General features: G+C 32.6%; 2 protein-coding genes across 2 annotated transcripts; both read left to right on the top strand.

Annotated features, from left to right (window-relative positions):
- Positions 1 to 12,632: 12,632 nt before the first annotated feature.
- LOC120171077 (protein DETOXIFICATION 29-like) lies at positions 12,633 to 16,683 on the top strand. The gene is made up of 8 exons (XM_039178880.1): positions 12,633 to 12,992; positions 13,086 to 13,627; positions 14,830 to 14,916; positions 15,280 to 15,336; positions 15,425 to 15,663; positions 15,770 to 15,888; positions 16,316 to 16,402; positions 16,582 to 16,683. Exons 1-8 carry the CDS (start codon positions 12,663 to 12,665, stop codon positions 16,657 to 16,659), a joined length of 1,539 nt encoding a protein of 512 aa, XP_039034811.1. The 5' UTR covers positions 12,633 to 12,662; the 3' UTR covers positions 16,660 to 16,683.
- A 1,543-nt stretch (positions 16,684 to 18,226) lies between these two features.
- LOC120171068 (protein DETOXIFICATION 29-like) lies at positions 18,227 to 21,283 on the top strand. The gene is made up of 8 exons (XM_039178868.1): positions 18,227 to 18,662; positions 18,769 to 19,310; positions 19,409 to 19,495; positions 20,109 to 20,165; positions 20,247 to 20,485; positions 20,593 to 20,711; positions 20,787 to 20,873; positions 21,169 to 21,283. The coding sequence occupies exons 1-8, from the start codon at positions 18,315 to 18,317 to the stop codon at positions 21,262 to 21,264; spliced, it is 1,575 nt and encodes a 524-aa protein (XP_039034799.1). The 5' UTR covers positions 18,227 to 18,314; the 3' UTR covers positions 21,265 to 21,283.
- Positions 21,284 to 22,016: the final 733 nt, after the last annotated feature.

The following is a 22,016-nucleotide window of genomic DNA, read 5'->3' as shown; positions in this document are numbered from 1 at the left end:
TGCACACGAATGCTGTCACCACAGCTCAATGAATATTCCGAAGGACCTATCCAGAGGTCATAAAGATCCTCGGTAACTATCCAGAGGTCATAAAGATCCTCGGTAACTATCCAGAGGTCATAAAGATCCTCGGTAACTATCCAGAGGTCATAAAGATCCTCGGTAACTATCCATATGTTCCTTAGAACATAGGTATACTGTCCATATGTCTCGAAAGACATAGATAGTTCTTCGACTCTTGGCATGCCAACTATACTTACAGTTCTCATAACTCATATCATGGCATTGTCTTTTACCTTATTACATATTCATACATCATAGCACATTTTTCTTTTTCTATAGCTCTTTATCACATGTTCATATGATCATCTTATTACCTATACCTTTTCATATAACCATTACATACATACATACATACATGTCATCATTTATGTTTTTATCATACTCCTATAGTATTATCCTTCATCTCTTTTATCTCTTGTTCATTTTTCATCCAATAACTTATATAAATGTATATATATATCACGTATACTAGTTCCTAGGTCCCATCACACTAGCATATTTTCATATAATTCATGACACCCCTCATATGATTTCATATTCATATTCTATATATTTCATATTCTTTCTTATGTCATTTTCATACTTCTTATTTCATATTCTTATGAAATCATATTGATCATTTTAACTATTTCACATATTTAACACATTTATCTACCTATTTACACAACTCATATCATATATATATACTGTAACATGTCAATACATATGCTCATTCATACATATAAACCATAACAAACACAGCACACACACTTCATATACCTAATATAGATATCTCGTAACTCATTCATATATAAGCTCTAATCTGGAAAATAGACTTACCACAATCTGCATAGTATATCCCATAATGTATATGGTATGAATTCATATCATATTTAATAATATTGAATGAATCATGTATCAAGATATTAAATCTAGACTTATCGCAATTCTAAAACTGAATATACTAACATAATCATGTTATGCACATGCACTCACCTTAGCCTTGTTTGAATTGAATCAATTCTAACCCTTCGATTACTTTGAAGCAAAGTCACGTTCAATATCTACATAAGCATAATTTTCAAGATGATTATCAGATGCCTAAGTCTTGAAATTAACCTCTAATAGCCTACCAATTTAAGGGATTAATAGTTTAGTTTCTCTTCTTTCTTCTTCTTTTTTTTTCATTATGGGGGAATCGGTTCCCCCCCTGGGGGTATCGATTCCCCTCTAGCATTCTGGAAATTCATATTCGTTTGAGGGGGGATCGATTCCCCTAGCCCAGAAATCCCATTTTGAGCTCGAAAATCACCTTATTTCAGCTCAAACCTTCCTATTTCACTTTCTTTAATACTCCTAACTTTAATACACATACTTAAACTTATTTCTATTCCATAATCACTTCTTTAACTTCAAATCTAGTCATTCCTATGTAATTGCAAAAATTATACTAGTTTTGCAACATGTTCAAATTCCTATTCTAACATTTCCTATCCCTTAATTAACTTGATGACAAGTCAAATTCAACTTCCAATTCTCAATATAAACTTTATTTCGATATTTGTTAGGATTTTCGGAAGCTCGAAACGACAACCGGAACGATTTGCAAAGAGGGGTCGGAACGGTTTTGTGTTTAGGGAGTAAGGAGATTGAAAGATAGAAAATTGTACAGCGATTTAGAGTGGTTCGACTTTATCAACCAAAGTCTACATCCACTACCTTAGCTCCTCACCAAGGATTTTCCAACAAATTCACTAATTTGTTCTTTCTTTTGAGGACAAAGAGATAACCTTACAACTCCCTAGTTTTTCCGGGCTAAACTAGAACCTTTCCCTAGCTTTTACATGGGCTAAGCTAGAACCTTTCCCCTTTACAAAAGGATAATAAGTGTAAACAAGAAAACCTCTCTAAGGTAGGTGTTTACAAGATTGAGCTCACAAGAACAAAATATTTACAAGAGAAAGATGAAATAAGATTGAAAAACTATTCTCTTGTGTTTGATTGCTTGGATAGTTGTTCTCTTTCTTCTTCAAGTGTCCTCAGCTTGTATTTATAGCTTGGAATGAGTTTGAAGTCGTATATAGCCGTTGGGGATGTTTTGGAGCCGTTTGGGGATGATTTTTATACTCAAAAAGGTTGCCCAGAATAGAGGGAATCGGTACCCCTTCATAGGGAATCGATACCCCTTCATAATATTCAAATATTATGACCGTTGGGCTGTTGAACAGGGGGGGAATCGGTACCCCCTGGGGGGGAATCGGTACCCCCTGGACATTCTGTTTTTCTCGGAGGCAAAACCTGCAGGGGGAATCTGTACCCCCTGGGGGGGTATCTGTACCCGGGGTATCTGTACCCCCTGGGGGGAATCTATACCCCCTGGGCAATCTTGAAACCCCTTAAAATATTTTTGGCTCAAATCCGAATTTTAATTGATTTTGAATTATTTTTGAAACCTTTTAAAAACTTTGAATAAATTCAATTAAGTCCAAAAACATTTTGTAAATTCAATTCAAGTCCAAAAACCATTTTTGCCTTAAATTGTTATATCGAAACATAGTTCAACAATCTCCCCCTTTTTGATATAACAAAACATTTGAAAAATTGTTTTTGGCAAAACTCCCCCTTAATAAAATGTTTAATGAAAAAGATCCTAGTTGTTGGAAAACATATGAAAATGTTAAGCTCCCCCCTTTTCATTAAGAAATTGAATTTTTTAAACCAAACTTCTCCCCCTTTTTGTTATATTAAAAATAATTCAATCTTTGATGTTCAAAATAACTTTGGAGAGTAAGTAGTAAATTTTACATTTAAAATCATTTGAAAAATCAAAAGCTCCCCCTTAATAAATGCATTCCAATCAAAATTTAGCTTTTAAGAACTTGACACTTAAACAAAATTGAATTTCAACAAAGAATAACAAACAAGTTAGTAGCACATGAAATTCAATTTATCCAAGACTAAAATACTTTATGCAATACCAATTGTTGAAATTTGATATAAATATCAATTGTTAAAATTAAGTGCATTTGCATAAAGTTTTCCAAAAATGTTATGCATAAAAAAATTGATATCAATTGTTAAAGAGATATCATTTTCATTTAAACCACATGCATAATCATTTAAATTTAGGTCAAAAATTTTAAAATTTGTAAAATTAAATTATTTGAAAAATTGATATCAATTGTTAGAGAGATATCATTTGCATTAAAACCAATTTTGACCAAAATTTTATTATGATGAACTAAAAATTCTTAAAAATTAATATAACTTTAAAATGTTCATCATAATCATCTTTTCAACATACATGAGATTAAAACAATGATGCATAATCATTTAAAACCAAAACTCATGCATGCTTAAAATCAAATGAGCAACCAAATAACCAAAATTAAAAGCATTAAGCTTAGAGGTTACCCATTCCTTTTTCATGTGTGGCTAGAGCATCTTGAATATCATTATTTTCATCACAATTGCTCCCACACACCTACAAGAGACATTCATTTCGATTTTGGTATCCAAATTGCTTTGGATCCTTGGACGTTAGTTTCAATGCCCCTTGTTCCTTTTGGAACCCATACTTGCCTAATTTTAAAACGTTTTCCTTTCTTCAAAGGACAAGTATGTTCCTTATGACCATGATAATGACAATGTGAGCATATTGTCATTATTGAACTAAATGAATTATTTAAAATGATTTCTTTTTCTTTTGTTAAGCATTCAAGCTTAACTTTTAAATCAAAATTTTCTTTTTCAAAACTTTCAAATTTTATTTTTGAAAGCTCTAAATCCTTTTTCAAAATTTCATTTTGGCTTTCAAAATCTATTTTTGTTTTCAAAAGAAAATCATTTTCGATTTTAAATTTTGAAATCATTTTCTTATATTTGGAGTTCATGGTCTCAAACTCCGAATATAACCTATTAAAAGCATCTTGTAACTCATCAAACGTATATGAATTAAATTCATTTGAGTTAGAAGATACCTCGGGCTCTTCACAAGCCATTAGAGACACCACCTTTGTTGGTTCTTCTTTCTTGTTTCCATGGATTTCCTCAAGCTTATTCCAAAGCTCCTTGGCACTTGAACATGAAGAAACCCCTTCATAGATTTCATGACCAAATGCACAAAACAACATGTGCATGGACTTGGCATTAAGTTGAGCTTTCTTCCGTTCTTTGTCACTCATCTTCTTCTCCTTCTTCTTTGGAGAAGAGTAGCCGTTCTCGATTATCTCCCATGCATCAAGATCATTGGATTGGATGAATACTTTCATTAATTTCTTCCAATGATGATAGTTGACTCCATTGAAGTATGGAGGTTTGTCGGTTGGTAGGGAGTCTTCCATGTGGAACGAGCCGGAGGTAGAAGCCATCTTCTCGGTTGTGTCGGGAATTGGTAGAGCTTCTTCGAGGATCGTCTCAAGGTGGTTAAACCTTCTTAACGAGTTAGGCTCTGATGCCAATTGTTAGGATTTTCGGAAGCTCGAAACGACAACCGGAACGATTTGCAAAGAGGGGTCGGAACGGTTTTGTGTTTAGGGAGTAAGGAGATTGAAAGATAGAAAATTGTACAGCGATTTAGAGTGGTTCGACTTTATCAACCAAAGTCTACATCCACTACCTTAGCTCCTCACCAAGGATTTTCCAACAAATTCACTAATTTGTTCTTTCTTTTGAGGACAAAGAGATAACCTTACAACTCCCTAGTTTTTCCGGGCTAAACTAGAACCTTTCCCTAGCTTTTACATGGGCTAAGCTAGAACCTTTCCCCTTTACAAAAGGATAATAAGTGTAAACAAGAAAACCTCTCTAAGGTAGGTGTTTACAAGATTGAGCTCACAAGAACAAAATATTTACAAGAGAAAGATGAAATAAGATTGAAAAACTATTCTCTTGTGTTTGATTGCTTGGATAGTTGTTCTCTTTCTTCTTCAAGTGTCCTCAGCTTGTATTTATAGCTTGGAATGAGTTTGAAGTCGTATATAGCCGTTGGGGATGTTTTGGAGCCGTTTGGGGATGATTTTTATACTCAAAAAGGTTGCCCAGAATAGAGGGAATCGGTACCCCTTCATAGGGAATCGATACCCCTTCATAATATTCAAATATTATGACCGTTGGGCTGTTGAACAGGGGGGGAATCGGTACCCCCTGGGGGGGAATCGGTACCCCCTGGACATTCTGTTTTTCTCGGAGGCAAAAACCTGCAGGGGGAATCTGTACCCCCTGGGGGGGTATCTGTACCCGGGGTATCTGTACCCCCTGGGGGGAATCTATACCCCCTGGGCAATCTTGAAACCCCTTAAAATATTTTTGGCTCAAATCCGAATTTTAATTGATTTTGAATTATTTTTGAAACCTTTTAAAAACTTTGAATAAATTCAATTAAGTCCAAAAACATTTTGTAAATTCAATTCAAGTCCAAAAACCATTTTTGCCTTAAATTGTTATATCGAAACATAGTTCAACAATATTTCATTCAAAAACTTCAAATCTTTAAATCCTCATAAACTCTTCATTTTGTTGTTTTAAAGCAAATTAATCTTTCCTTAATCTTACTTAGCATCTAATAATCAAAACTAAACTTAAATTTCAGCACATAATCAACTCAAGAGAAAACTCACCTTTGCTTGGCTTCACACGTGAAGAAGAAGAAGAAGAAAAAGAAGGGAACTCTGGAAACCTCTAAACTTTGTTTCCTTCCTTCCACGTGTATCTATATATATCATATATTATTATTATTATATTTTTCTTTTCTTTACAAATGACCATACTATCCTTTCATTCCTCATTCTTTTCAATTTGATCTTACCCCTCATTTCTCATATAAGTCTTTAAACCACTCAATTATTCTAATTTAAATCACCAAATTTTGAAACCTTACAATTTAATCACTAACCCGGTATTGAGGATGTTACAAATCTCTCCTCCTTTTAAGAAAATTCATCCTCGAATTTCCATTACACATATCGATAAGAACATATCTTTCAATGTTCTCATGCTCCTTTCTCTACTTTATCCCATTGCAATTTGTAATGAATGATTTGCTTTCACTTCCCAAAGAACCCAATCCATTTCTAATTACCTTATAACCATACCCAATCTCTTATTCCATCATTCTATAACTTAGAACACAACCCTAAACCTCTTCAAATGTTATTAAACGTATACTTTACGAAATCAATCAATCTTTTCATAACATTATCTACCATTTCCTTACCCCTTATCAACTTATAATTCACACTTTACACCCCTTTTTCATTTAATTCCCTATATATATACTCCTTTATAAATCACTATCTCCTTACTTATCCCTTGAGAAATATCTCCATTAGATTAACAGAGAATTAAATTCCCTGAATTCGAATATAACACTTCTAACATATCTTGTTTACTTTAGCACTGTACCTTAATGGAATTGTCACTACACTATTTAAAAAATGACTTCTAACTAAATTCGCATTTCTCTTACCCATTCTCTACTCTTATATGGTTATACAAGCTCATATCAACTAATATCATAAAGCATTTACTGTACAATAGAAGATACCTGCTATTATCTCTGGATCCTCATTGTCTTCACTGATATAGAGATTATATACTCTAGCCGTAGAGCGCATTTCCTGTTGAGTAGAAAATTCTATCTGACTTCTTCCTCTACCTCTACCCCATCCTCTCTGGGATATCGAAGCAGATCGCTCCGACTGCACAGGCTTTCCTGTCCCCAATGGACAATCTCTCATGAAATGTCCTATTTCCCCACATCGAAAACAGGCTCCAGATTCAACTCTACATGCCCCACCATGATATTTCTCACAAATTTGACAGTGTCTCTGTTGTGCTCTTCCATCACCAGACTTTCCTAATTGAGTCTGTCTAGCTCTCATCTGATTTGATCCTCTAGCAGAGGATACCACTGATTCAGACCTTACTTGGTATTGGAACCCAGAATCTCTACCTCTCTTGGGTGGTACAGAGCTCGACGAAGCTCCCGTTCTTTTGGAAGATTGAGCTTTCTGATCCCCAAACCGCTCATTCTGAGCTCTTTCTAGAGCTTTAGCACGATTTACTACTTCCTGAAATGATGACAAGTTCAAAACAATCAACATCTCTTTTAGCCTTGGTCGTAGTCCTTCAACAAACCACTCACATGCTTCTTTCTCTGTCCGAATCAATTCGGCCGCGAATCGACTTAACTTGTTGAATTCACACTCATATTCATACATAGTGCGATTCAGCTGTTTCAAATTCAAGAATTCTTGCTTCATTTCCCTGATGAACTGATCTCCTATATACTTGTGCTTAAACTCTTCTAAAAACAAATACCATGTTTTCTGATCATTTGGCATCCTATGAATAACATTCGTCCACCAGATTCTCGCTTGCCCACGGAGCAAAGAGACCATCCCATCTAGTTTCTCCATATCAGAGCAGTGGAGTCCCTCTAACATGATCTTTACATCATTAAGCCAAAGGTCCGCAACAACAGGACCTTCTTCGGCTTCACATTTGAACTCTGGAGCTCCTAATCCCTTTAACTCTTTGGCTATATTAATCCTCTGCATTGAGGATGCAGGAGTTTGGAAACGTGTCAAAATAATGCCCAACGTCCTGAAGAATACATTTTGATCTTGTACAGGCACTCCAAAGGGTGCCTGTCCTTCACCTTGCTTGGCCAGGGCAGGTGAATTACTACTTTCAGCTAATATATCATCTCTCGCTTCACCCCGAGAGCTATCTTGTCCTGACATCTAATAAGAGATAACCAAATATTTCTATCAGCTAAACAACATACTCATTACTCGTATCAGATCAGAAGTTCTTACTACTATATTGGCATGAACACTTTTTAAGACACTCTGGACTCCGGTTCATGCCGAGAATCGACTAAACCATAGCTCTGATACCATTAAATGTAACACCCTCAACCCGTATCCGACCCGGATACAAGTCTGAGGTGTCACATTGACTTTTCAAACTTTAATCTTTTAACGAAAACCAATGAAATTTAAAACTTTTATTAAAATAACATTGTCACTGTACACGAGTTAACCAAAACAAGACAAAACTAATCAGAGCATTTGTAACTACCACTTTTCTTACATGCCAACACACTACATACAACAAAATACCTACTGTGACTTTACTTCTGATCTGATCGCTGAGTAGAGATAGGTTGATCTGCAAATTCCTATTCTTGATTCTCCTGCTCTTCGAAACCTACGTGTAAAAACACTTACACGCTAAGTCATAGACTTAGTGAGGCATAATTACATAATAAAGAATTACTAAAATATAAACAGGTCGTCTACTATCCAAACACAATTATACTATCATCTCATCATGTATTATACCACATATGAGCCAATATAAATCATAATAATACCATATTAAGATACAATTATATACATCCTCGTTATGTCTTATTTAAGCCCATATACACTATTGAGAATCCAAGGTATACGAGTATTATGAGGTTGTGCACACGTATGCTGTCACCACAGCTCAATGAAAGATCCTCGGTAACTATCCAGAGGTCATAAAGATCCTCGGTAACTATCCAGAGGTCATAAAGATCCTCGGTAACTATCCAGAGGTCATAAAGATCCTCGGTAACTATCCAGAGGTCATAAAGATCTTCGGTAACTATCCATATGTTCCTTAGAACATAGGTATACTGTCCATATGTCTCGAAAGACATAGGTAGTTCTTCGACTCTTGGCATGCCAACTATACTTACAGTTCTCATAACTCATATCATGGCATTGTCTTTTACCTTATTACATATTCATACATCATAGCACATTTTTCTTTTTCTATAGCTCTTTATCACATGTTCATATGATCATCTTATTACCTATACCTTTTCATATAACCATTACATACATACATACATGTCATCATTTATGTTTTTATCATACTCCTATAGTATTATCCTTCATCTCTTTTATCTCTTGTTCATTTTTCATCCAATAACTTATATAAATGTATATATATCACGTATACTAGTTCCTAGGTCCCATCACACTAGCATATTTTCATATAATTCATGTCACCCCTCATATGATTTCATATTCATATTCTATATATTTCATATTCTTTCTTATGTCCTTTTCATACTTCTTATTTCATATTCTTATGAAATCATATTGATCATTTTAACTATTTCACATATTTAACACATTTATCTACCTATTTACACAACTCATATCATATATATATACTGTAACATGTCAATACATATGCTCATTCATACATATAAACCATAACAAACACAGCACACACACTTCATATACCTAATATAGATATCTCGTAACTCATTCATATATAAGCTCTAATCTGGAAAATAGACTTACCACAATCTGCATAGTATATCCCATAATGTATATGGTATGAATTCATATCATATTTAATAATATTAAATGAATCATGTATCAAGATATTAAATCTAGACTTATCGCAATTCTAAAGCTGAATATACTAACATAATCATGTTATGCACATGCACTCACCTTAGCCTTGTTTGAATTGAATCAATTCTAACCCTTCGATTACTTTGAAGCAAAGTCACGTTCAATATCTACATAAGCATAATTTTCAAGATGATTATCAGATGCCTAAGTCTTGAAATTAACCTCTAATAGCCTACCAATTTAAGGGATTAATAGTTTAGTTTCTCTTCTTTCTTCTTCTTTTTTTTTCATTATGGGGGAATCGGTTCCCCCCCTGGGGGTATCGATTCCCCTCTAGCATTCTGGAAATTCATATTCGTTTGAGGGGGGATCGATTCCCCTTGAATGGGTACCGATTCCCCTAGCCCAGAAATCCCATTTTGAGCTCGAAAATCACCTTATTTCAGCTCAAACCTTCCTATTTCACTTCCTTTAATACTCCTAACTTTAATACACATACTTAAACTTATTTCTATTCCATAATCACTTCTTTAACTTCAAATCTAGTCATTCCTATGTAATTGCAAAAATTATACTAGTTTTGCAACATGTTCAAATTCCTATTCTAACACTTCCTATCCCTTAATTAACTTGATGACAAGTCAAATTCAACTTCCAATTCTCAATATAAACTTTATTTCGATATTTCATTCAAAAACTTCAAATCTTTAAATCCTCATAAACTCTTCATTTTGTTGTTTTAAAGCAAATTAATCTTTCCTTAATCTTACTTAGCATCTAATAATCAAAACTAAACTTAAATTTCAGCACATAATCAACTCAAGAGAAAACTCACCTTTGCTTGGCTTCACACGTGAAGAAGAAGAAGAAAAAGAAGGGAACTCTGGAAACCTCTAAACTTTGTTTCCTTCCTTCCACGTATATCTATATATACCATATATTATTATTATATTTTTCTTTTCTTTACAAATGACCATACTATCCTTTCATTCCTCATTCTTTTCAATTTGATCTTACCCCTCATTTCTCATATAAGTCTTTAAACCACTCAATTATTCTAATTTAAATCACCAAATTTTGAAACCTTACAATTTAATCACTAACCCGGTATTGAGGATGTTACAGAGAGTCACATACTTCAAAAAGTATATTGTTTTGTATTAAATATCTCACAAAATCGTACCTTATAAGAATATCTCTTCTTATCCTTGTAAGCTTAGTTATGGGTTACACAAATTACTCTGTGTGAGATTCTCTCTACATTATCAACAACTACAGCTGCAGATGCGTTATTTGGTAAAAAATGATATTGAGAATCCCTACGAGGCATGAGAACTTATAACATCATAAATTACCTTATTAGGATTAAATTATTAATTATAACAAAACTTTAAAATCCCCGAGCCTAGTGATTTCAGGAAGAAATATTTAGTGGTTGTTTAAAGATTTTTTTTTGTTATTGATTTTCAGATATATATATATATATATATATATATATGGGTTAACATCCACTTATACAATGTAAAACACTTTAGTCTTACACATATTTAGGACAATTGGATGAGTAAAAATAGATGTGTAAGATTGGCTATTTTTTCCCCAGTGAATATCTTCTCATTTCTTATAGTAATTACTATAATCTCAACTATCTATTTTTATTCATCTAACAGTCTTAAATCTGTGTAAAATTAAAATAGTTTTACATTGTGTAACACGATATTTCCCTATATATAATTTTTTTTTAATTTATGATATTTTATAGATTTTTAAATACTAAGGATAAAATTATAAATATGAAGGATTGAAAAGATTATTTTACCTTTTCATGGAAACATTTGATGAAAATCAATATCGAACCAAGATTTTCAAATTAAAATAAAATATGTAGATTCAATGTCATAAAATTATAACACGAGGACTAAGTTTTAAATATTCAAACAGTATAGGATCCTAACGTATTTAAACCTTAACAAATATGGTCATTGAATCAAATCATACAGTATAATTAATTTTTCATTTATAGACATGATTTTTACAGAAAAGATATAGAATACAATTGTGTTGGGTCATTTTCGATCCTATCTGACTTTTGAATGATACTTTCGCTACAACCAATAATATCTCTTAGAATAGTTACTAATATTTTAAATTTTATATAAATCTAATACCTTTAATAATAAATAAATAAATATAAAGGTCATCAAATCTTAAAAATCTTGAATGAAGTTGACATTTGTAATTTATTATTTGTATTATTGTCGTTGTTACCCTCTAATTTATAAAATAACGATATACTAAACACGAAACTAAATTTTATTACCTAAAGTATACCTAATCTTGAATCATAATGAAGTATTATATCATAAAAACTCCACTAGAGGTGGATTTATTAAAACGTGAGAGTGGCTAAAAGTCAATCTTAAAAATCTAAATATATATAGTAAGTATACAAATAGTCAATCGACTATAAAGTGTTGTTTTGTTGAGTCTCGATTATAAAGTGCTGTTTTGTTGAGTCTCAACTATTAAAAGTTGTAAAATAGTCTTTCGACTATAGGGTGTTGTTTTGTTGAGTTAATTGACTATTAAAGTAACAAAACGGTCACACGACTATTCATATGTTTCAAACTCGTAATTTTCTGTTAAAAAATTGACGTTCGTCTGAGCTTGACCTTAACCTGCTGACTGAGATATGATAAAATCATATTTTAATGATGTCTAATGGCACCGTTGTTTCTTTCAAACACTGACTCAATGTTATAATATTTCAAGCATTGGTACAATGACATAATATAAACGATGAGTCGGTCCACTAAATACAACCTTAAACAATTATGTGATCAAATTTTATCATATCCAAGTCAATGTATTAATGTCCATTTCAAACAACCGTCAATTTTTTAACGAAAAATAATGAGTTTGGATCATATGAATAGTCAATTGACAATTTTATAAATTTTAATAGCAGAGAAACTCAACAAAGTAACGTCCTATAATCGAAAGACCATTTTGTAATTTTCAATAGTCTAGGAACTAAAAAAAGCATTACCATATAATAAAGAATCATTTGTATACTTTACCCTAATATACGTTTACTTTTAAAATTATTTATATATTATCCTTCCCCAATACCATATTATGTTAAAACATAACGTCTATATATCTTGGACTGTTATCTTGATAATCATAATTCATTGCCTTTTATCGTCTCCAATGGAGGACGCTAAGCAATCGCTTCTTTCCCCTCATCAGCCAGTTGGCGAGGGAAGCCGCGCCCAGGAGAATCGCTCCATCTCGTCCAACATCTTCACCGCCACCAACGAAGACATCCCACCTATCGACGGCGTCCGTGACTTCTTCAGAGAGTACCTGACTGAGTCCAAGAAGCTCTGGTCCCTTGCTGCCCCCGCCATCTTCACCATCATCTGCCAATACTCCTTCGGATCCATCACTCAAGTCTTTGCCGGACATGTTGGCACTCTGACTCTCGCCGCCGTCTCCGTCCAGAATACCGTCATCGCCGGTTTCTCCTTTGGCATCATGGTAAATCTGTTAATGAATTAAATTTCCATGGTTAACAGTTTTGATTTGGTTACTTAAATTAGATACTAATAATACTTGATTAAACTTAAATAGCTTGGCATGGGAAGTGCAGTGGAAACTCTATGCGGCCAAGCATTTGGAGCGGGGCAGCTTGATATGCTAGGGGTATACATGCAAAGATCATGGATCATCCTCAACTCAACCGCTTTGCTCCTAAGCTTGTTATACATATTCGCGGCTCCGATTTTGAGGCTAATAGGCCAAACGGAAAGCATATCGAAGGCCGCCGGAATCTTCTCGATATGGATGATACCGGAACTGTTTGCTTATGCGTTTAACTTTACGATGGCGAAGTTCTTACAGGCGCAGAGCAAGATGGTGGCGATGGCAGTGATATCTGGTGTGGCGTTGGTTGTGCACGTTGTATTGAGTTGGGTCTTGATGCTGAAGCTGGGATGGGGGCTGGTGGGTGCAGCCATTGTTTTGAATATGTCGTGGATTTTCATAGACGTGGGTCAGTTCTTGTACATAATTAGCGGCACTTGTGGTCGGGCTTGGACCGGGTTCTCCTGGAAGGCGTTTCAGCATTTATGGGGATTTGTTAGATTGTCTTTAGCTTCAGCAGTAATGATATGGTAAGTCTAGTATAACACTTGTTAGGGTTCATATATAGTTGAGGGAAAAATCTAAAATGAACTACATTTAGTCTTTACCTTTCAATTTGATTATTTTTAATCATTATATGTTTTGAATTTTAAAGTTACAGTCCTACGTTAAATTTTATTAAATAAAAGAGTTAATTGCATCATATTTCAACAACCTATAACCTTCATTTTGAAATTAGTCCTTAAACTTTTAAATATTTCAATTGCATCCCGAAACTATGACCCTCTTTCTAAATTGGTCCCCAAACTTTTGAATCATCCAATTTCATCCTCAAATGCATCCAAATATGTAATTAGTTTCAACCATAGTTTAATCTAAAGTTTTTTTCAAACATATAATAATATCACTTGGCCTAACGATTTTATTAGTAAGGGATGTGATTAACATATACATTTAGTTTTGGATAAAATTGGAATGTTTAAAAAGTTTGGGGACCAGTTTATAATGAAGGTCATAGTTTTGGGATGAAATTGAAATGTTCAAAAGTTTGAGGACTAATTTAAAATAATATTTATAGCTTAGGGATAAAATTGAAACATTAAAATTTTAGAGGCCAATTTAAAATTAGGATCATACTTTGATTACATATGATACAATTAACTCTAAATAAAATAATATAAAATTTTTGTGACTAATATGTGAAAATAACAAACTGCCATAGCATCACACATGTAATAATATGTTTGCTGCACAATTGTTTTCTTCAAAATAACGAAATTTGTCTTAATAAATTTAACGATTACAGTTTGATTCAACACTGAAATTATAAAATTTAAAAATGATTAAGACTAAAAAAAAAGCTAATGCACATAGACTTATTTCATAATATTACATAATACAAATACAAATAATAAAATTTAACCTTTGTTTAATCCCCGATATATGAGATAACTAAAATTAACATTATAAATGATTAATTTTGAGTCATGTATGATGTGTCGTTAAAAAAATAGTGATAAATCTGTTATTATGTAATATTAAAGATTTGGTCATTTTTGTTTGTTTGTTAGTTTTTTTATTGAACGCGAATTTTCATTGGTGAATTTTAGAACAATTATGTTTATTCAATGTGATATTATTTTATATTTATTTATTACGCACTTGAATAATTATATTTAGTCAATAAAAATATTTGAATTAATTTAAGAAGAAGTGTATAAATCAATTGCAGTTTGGAGGTATGGTATTTTATGGCATTGATTTTGTTCGCTGGATACCTAGAGGATGCTGAAGTATCTGTGGGTGCATTGGCTATTTGGTGGGTAATCATTTTAATTGCTGCTTATTTTTTAAACCATGTGATTGATGATTATCTAAACGAAACTTTCAAATTGATGCAGCCAGTACTCATAATTTACTATGTAGCAGTAGCAATATAATATCGTAGCAATAATTTTATGGCATTTCAAAATGATGCTTGTATTAATAATTATCTGAAGGCAGATTCATAATCTATTCGATGCTTTAGAACTCCTTCGTCTCCGATAAATGTTACATCTCGTGGGGGCGTATTAAAGATAAGAGATAGTGTTTGACCTGACTTAAAATATTGGGTGAATTTTAAGTTTGAATTAACAACATTTTATAAGAATGAAGAATTATGGATTGCTGAATTTTGTAGCATGAACATACTGGGATGGACGGTCATGGCATCTTTCGGGATGAATGCAGCTATAAGGTAATATTGAAACTATAAGAATAGTAATCCTAGTTTGTTTATAAAATCAATATACATTGGTTTTTATGGATATTTTGATGAATGGCAGTGTGAGGGTTTCAAATGAACTGGGAGCAGGGCATCCAAGAACAGCTAAATTTTCAGTGGTGGTGGCCACAACATCTTCATTTATGATCGGTGTCATAATCTCCCTTATTCTCATCATCTTTAGAAATGATTATCCATCTTTCTTTTCCAATGACCCGCAAGTTCATCATCGCATTATAGACCTCACCCCACTCTTGGTCCTTTGTATCATCGTTAACAATATTCAACCCGTCCTATCAGGTTCAAGTTCGAATTTGAACGCTTATAATTCATTTTATTATAATAAGAAACCCATAATATATGACCATTTGAATGCATGCTTTAATTATCATTTCTTATTATACAGGAATGGCCATTGGAGCTGGGTGGCAAGCTGTTGTTGCCTACGTAAATATTGCATGCTACTATGTCTTTGGAGTTCCTTTGGGTCTCATATTAGGTTTCGTACTTCAAATGGGTGTTAAGGTATGTATCTACTCGTGTTGTCTCCTTATTGTTATATTATCAAAGTTCGTAATCAGGGAAGGATCTAGAACTATTTACGAGGGAATACGTATATTAACAACACAACATTTTTATACGTGATTAGACACAAATAAATCTCAAGATGGATACAATCAATAAATATAATTAAAAAAAGTAAATTCAAATTTTAGAATGGACACTTGTCCTCATTGTATATAATCTAGATCTATCGGTATTTGTAATCAAATTTAGTGATAGAAATTTATGTAAAATCAAATTTTGAAAATCAAAGATAAGATTATTATTACATGCAGATGTGTTAATTGGTAAATGGATTCGTAGAGAGTATGAGATTTTATAAGATTCTAAACACAATTAGAATTGAATTGCTTCTTTCAATTTTATGAATTGAACCCTTTGTTGTCAGGGAATTTGGTGTGGGATGTTATTAGGGACAATCGCGCAAACTTTTGTACTAATTGGAATGATTTACAAAACCAATTGGAGCAAAGAGGTAAGAAAAAAATATAATCAATAATTTTCTGTTCAAACATATATATATATATATATATATATATATATATATATATATATATATATATATATATATATATATATATATATATATATATATATATATATATATATATTGTTTCAAACTTGAATTATATATAAATATGTGTATTATTGCAGGCTTTGATGGCAGGGGAGAGGATAAAACAATGGGGAGTTGACATTGACAATCAAGAAGGGGAATCTGTTACAAAATAATAATAATAATAATAATAATAATAATAATAATAATAATAATAATAATAATAATAATAAGGGTTAATTACTCAATTCATACATGAAGTATATCCAATTCTCAATTTCATACATAATGTTTAAAGATTCTCGATTTCATACATGGTGTTTTTTACCTTTAACGGGTTTTTCCTATTTCCGTAACTGAAGGTGACGTGAAACCCTGACAAAATGCCATGTGACACTTAAAAAATATTTTTTAAGTGTCATATCACATTCCGTGACGGAAATGGGTGAACCCGTTAATAGTTAAAAACATCATGTATACAATAAAAAAAATTAAACATTATGTATGAAACTGAGAATTGAATATTGATAATAGGAGGAACGAGTTGGTGCATATCCATGAAAATGTTTATGAGATTATCTTTGCAACCAAAACTTGTTAGTGGACTGAAATTTATTTTTCATTATGGTATGATAATGACATCAATTTGACCTCTTCAACAAAATTAAATGTCAAAAAGATTCATTTTTCTTTGAAATTTATAACTTCATCTTACTAGATTAATGTATCCACTTCCTTATAATATTTACAAGATAAGAGATTAAACCCCAAATTGACATCAATTTGACTTGTGGCCTGTGATAGATTGACATGGTTAGTAGGTGAAGCGTAACATGGACTCAAGTTATATGTGGGCTAGTTCAGGCTTCAAATAAATTTGTTGATTTGGGCCTAGGATTGACCCGATTGAGGTTTTTTTTTTGGTGATTTGGAATAGTTTGTATTGTTTTGAATTTTGACTAAGATCCGTGTTTGAATTAAATCTGTATCTGAATTTAGAGAGACTTGAAGTTATTGGACAAAAATGAGTGTCTATAAATTTTTCTGTTGAGAGTTTCACTACATCCAATAATTCTATTTTATTTTATTTATTTATTTATGGAAGATGAGTATAAAATCAGTGTCTATAATTTTCCTATTGGGAGTTTCATCACAACCAATAATTTATTCTGTCCTTTTTGTTATTTATGAAAGAGGACCACAAATTGGTTTTGTTAATATAACGTTGAAAATGACTAAAATAAATAATTAATATTTTAAAGTTTATACAATTATTTAATACCTTTAACAATACATAAATAAATAAATATAAAGATTATCAAAATCTTGACAATCGAGAATGTCGTTTTTAATCTGTTAATCAAATGCAAGTGGTTTGTTGGAACGGATTTTATTTTTTAAAATATATTTCAACAACTACATATTATAAAATCTTAATCAATCTTTTCTTTTAAAGAAAATCTTTTAATCAATCTTTTGAACTTATTATGTTTCACGCCGATTCTATATAGAATGGATTTTTCCAAAAGTGAGATTTTGAGCAAAGTTAATCGACTTTTTATTATTGAAATTCGGAAATTTAAAATAGACCGTTTATAAATTTATAAATAATAATGCATATTAAAGACGAGCCAAATTTTACTACGTAATGTATGACTATTTTATTTTATCACCATGTATAACTAATTTTGGACCATATTCCATACAGAATGTTGCAAATCATACAAATTTTCACACAAAGGCCAAAGCCGCCTTCTATTAAAACATATCGTCTATATACCTAAGGCCTGTTGCCTTGAAAATCGTAATTGATCTGTTGTTGTCGTCCAGTATGGATGACGCTAAGCAATCGCTTCTTTCACCTCGACTAGACGGCGAGGAGAACCGCCACCAGGAGCAGTTACTTTCTAAACCCTCAAACCGCTCCTTCTCGTCGGCAACCTTCACCCCCGGTACCGATGACATCCTACCGACCAACGGCGTCCGTGACTTCTTCAGAGAATACCTGGTTGAGTCCAAGAAGCTCTGGTTCCTTGCTGGCCCCGCTATTTTCACCTCCATCTGCCAATACTCCCTCGGAGCCATCACTCAAGTCTTTTCCGGACAAGTTGGCACTCTGGCTCTAGCCGCCGTCTCCGTCGAGAACTCCGTTATCGCCGGTTTCTCTTTCGGTGCCATGGTAAGTCTGTAAATTAATTAATTTTCCCTTGTTATTTGGTAAAGTTCTCTTTTAGTTACTTGGTTACAAATAACACTACTTAAAATACTTGATTAAACTTAAATAGCTTGGCATGGGAAGTGCACTGGAAACTCTATGCGGCCAAGCATTTGGAGCGGGGCAGCTTGATATGCTAGGGGTATACATGCAAAGATCGTGGGTTATCCTCAACTCAACCGCTTTGCTCCTAAGCTTGTTGTACATATTCGCGGCTCCGATTTTGAGGCTAATAGGCCAAACGGAAAGCATATCGAAGGCTGCCGGAATCTTCTCGATATGGATGATACCGCAACTGTTTGCTTACGCATTTAATTTCCCGATGGCGAAGTTCTTACAGGCGCAGAGCAAGATGATGGTGATGGCAGTGATAGCCGGTTTGGCCTTGGTTATTCACGTTGTATTGAGCTGGGTCTTGATGTTGAAGCTGGGATGGGGCCTGGTGGGTGCAGCCATTGTTTTGAATACGTCGTGGATTTTCATTGACGTGGCTCAGTTTTTGTACATTATTAGCGGCACTTGTGGTCGAGCTTGGACCGGGTTCTCCTGGAAGGCATTTCAGCATTTATGGGGATTTGTTAGGCTGTCTTTAGCTTCAGCAATAATGCTATGGTAAGTCTAGTACAACAATTTTTCATCAACTTGTTTTCAATTAAAATTTAAATTATATTCATTTTGATTTAATATTTTTTTTTTGCAAATATTTACAGTTTGGAGATATGGTATTTCATGGCATTGATATTGTTTGCTGGATACCTAAAGGACGCCGAGGTATCAGTGGATGCTTTATCCATCTGGTGAGTGACCTTTTTAACCACTTCTTGATTATCGTGCTTGTTGTTTTTTTGCTGTCAAGCACGTGATTCATGATTACTTATACAAAGTTTTCAAATTGATCACTTCAGTCCTCATAATTTACTATATTTAAACTCGTAAAGATTGTTATAAAGGCGTTAGATTCAGACCTCGATTAGGACAATGTTTGACGCGGGCATTTATGTCATACTAGCAATGACATATGCACATGCACTCACATGCGTGTACTAAATTTCGTTCTGTAATCTGTACGATATTTAACAATATATTTATTTTAGCTTAATATATATAAAAATCTAAACTAGACTTTTTTTTCTATTTGGGTGGCTAAATAAATTTTTTTGATAAAAATAGTATAGTTTGGGATTTTTTTGTATTAATCCATTTATTTTAGACGTTGTGTCGCTTTGAAACCTGTTACTGTTTTCCACAGTTAATTTGTTAGAAAATAACATTGAATTTCGACAACATTTGCAATTATGTTATGCAGACAATGGCATGGACATATCTACACATGAATCACATGCGATTCTTCTCATCTTATATTTTCATATATTATTAGAATTAAGAAGTCTGGAATGCTGAATTTTGCAGTATGAACATACTGGGATGGACGGTCATGGTATCTATAGGGATGAATGCAGCTATAAGGTAATATCGAAACCCTAAGCATACTAATCTTAATTAATCAATAATTATGGTAGACATTAACTTTATGAACGAATGTGGCAGTGTGAGGGTTTCAAATGAATTGGGAGCAGGGCATCCAAGAACAGCTAAATTTTCATTGGTGGTGGCAGTGACATCTTCATTTATGATCGGTGTTATAATCTCCCTTGTTCTCATCATCTTTAGGAATCACTATCCCTACTTGTTTTCAAATGACTCACACGTCCAACAACTCGTTATACAACTCACTCCACTATTAGCCCTTTGCATCATCATCAACAATGTTCAACCCGTTCTTTCAGGTTTAATATCGAGTTTTGACACTCATAATCCATTTTTATTGTTTAAATTATTTTTTATATAAACATTTTATATTTAAATGCATGGTTTAATTATTATTATTATATAGGCATGGCCATTGGGGCTGGATGGCAAAGTGTCGTTGCGTATGTGAACATTGCATGTTACTATCTCTTTGGGGTTCCTTTGGGTCTCATATTAGGGTTCGTACTTCAAATGGGTGTCAAGGTATGTATTTTCTCATTCTAAGCACAAACAAAGTTCAATTGCTGCTTTTAATTTTATTTAACCTTCTGTTTGCAGGGAATTTGGTGTGGGATGTTAGTAGGAACAGTTTTACAAACTTGTGTACTATTTGGAATGATTTACAAAACCAACTGGAATAAAGAGGTAAGAAAAAAAAAATCTATCATTTTCTACTCATGTATTCAATGGAGGATACAAGTATTGTCCAAGACAACTTTAAAAATCGATTTTTTATATTAATTGTTTATTTTAATGATGACATATATCATAAAAATTTTATATGTGTTCATCCTTTACAAAAAAATTATATTATTAATGTATATACTAACATTGAAAAATATTTTTAAATTTGTTAATGTATATATACATGTACTAAATCGTAAAAGTTGGAGTATAAAACTTGAATTATATATAAAATTATGTATATATGTTATTGCAGGCTTCGATTGCAGAGGCAAGGATAAAGAAATGGGGTGGTGATATTGACAGTCAAGAGGAGATCAGTCTGTTACAAAATAGTAATAATAATAACTGAAAAGAAGTTTGAGTGAAGAGGAACAAGTTGACATTCAAGTTTGAGATTTTCTTTTTTACAATTTTCCTTGTAATTTTATCTACTGAAATAATGATGTTATATTACTTTTCCTTTTGTTGTTTGATTTTTGTTTCAATTTCCTTTTCTTTATTGCATTTATTATTTAGTTCCTTAGGTGATAGTGGGACACATCTGGTTTTCGTTCAAAAATAATTTTTTTCTTTCAATAAAGATTTCTTTGCCATTTTAATTAAAAAATATTTTATATTAAGAAAGTGAAAATTTTAAATTATAAAAGAGAATATATTTCATAAATTTTAAAAACAAAAACAAAATATTAATAAAATATATAATATTTTAATATTTTTTTAAAAAATACACTGCTGATTATCACTGTTAACACATCTAATCGTAGTAGATAATGATTGTACCGCAATAGCAGTAGTTTCTGGAAACGATTATGATACAATAGCCAAGCGAAGTGACAATATATAATCATAGTGGTAAAATTATTTATTAAATTGTCGTCTTTTGAAAGCTAATACTATGTGTCTTTATCAGCTTTGAAAGCCGGACTGAAGTCAATTGGACAACGAGTTTTGGATAGACGAACTGCTGCGGCCATAATTATTTGTTGAAGTTTTAAATTTTAATAAAATTATTTGTCAAAGTTTTAAATTTTAATAAAATTATATGTATTGAAATTGAAGTATATCTAATTAGGAGGGGTATAACTGTTGAAATTTCTTCAA

The sequence above is a fragment of the Hibiscus syriacus genome, unplaced genomic scaffold (genome assembly GCF_006381635.1).
Source record: "Hibiscus syriacus cultivar Baekdansim isolate YM2019G1 unplaced genomic scaffold, ASM638163v2 tig00003041_pilon, whole genome shotgun sequence".
NCBI classification, from domain to species: domain Eukaryota; kingdom Viridiplantae; phylum Streptophyta; class Magnoliopsida; order Malvales; family Malvaceae; genus Hibiscus; species Hibiscus syriacus.
The sequence above is the reverse complement of the archived record's forward strand: the minus strand, read 5'-3'. Positions and strand labels throughout refer to the sequence as shown.

What these genes read in the sequence shown, in the direction of transcription:
- LOC120171068 (XM_039178868.1), top strand. Translation starts at nt 18,315, where the DNA reads ATGGATGACGCTAAGCAATCGCTTCTTTCACCTCGACTAGACGGCGAG. An exon ending in GTGGATGCTTTATCCATCTG is followed by an intron (nt 19,496 to 20,108) that starts GTGAGTGACCTT and finishes TGAATTTTGCAG; the next exon opens with TATGAACATACTGGGATGGA. An exon ending in GGGATGAATGCAGCTATAAG is followed by an intron (nt 20,166 to 20,246) that starts GTAATATCGAAA and finishes CGAATGTGGCAG; the next exon opens with TGTGAGGGTTTCAAATGAAT.
- LOC120171077 (XM_039178880.1), top strand. Translation starts at nt 12,663, where the DNA reads ATGGAGGACGCTAAGCAATCGCTTCTTTCCCCTCATCAGCCAGTTGGC. An exon ending in GCTTCAGCAGTAATGATATG is followed by an intron (nt 13,628 to 14,829) that starts GTAAGTCTAGTA and finishes AATCAATTGCAG; the next exon opens with TTTGGAGGTATGGTATTTTA. An exon ending in AAACCAATTGGAGCAAAGAG is followed by an intron (nt 16,403 to 16,581) that starts GTAAGAAAAAAA and finishes GTATTATTGCAG; the next exon opens with GCTTTGATGGCAGGGGAGAG.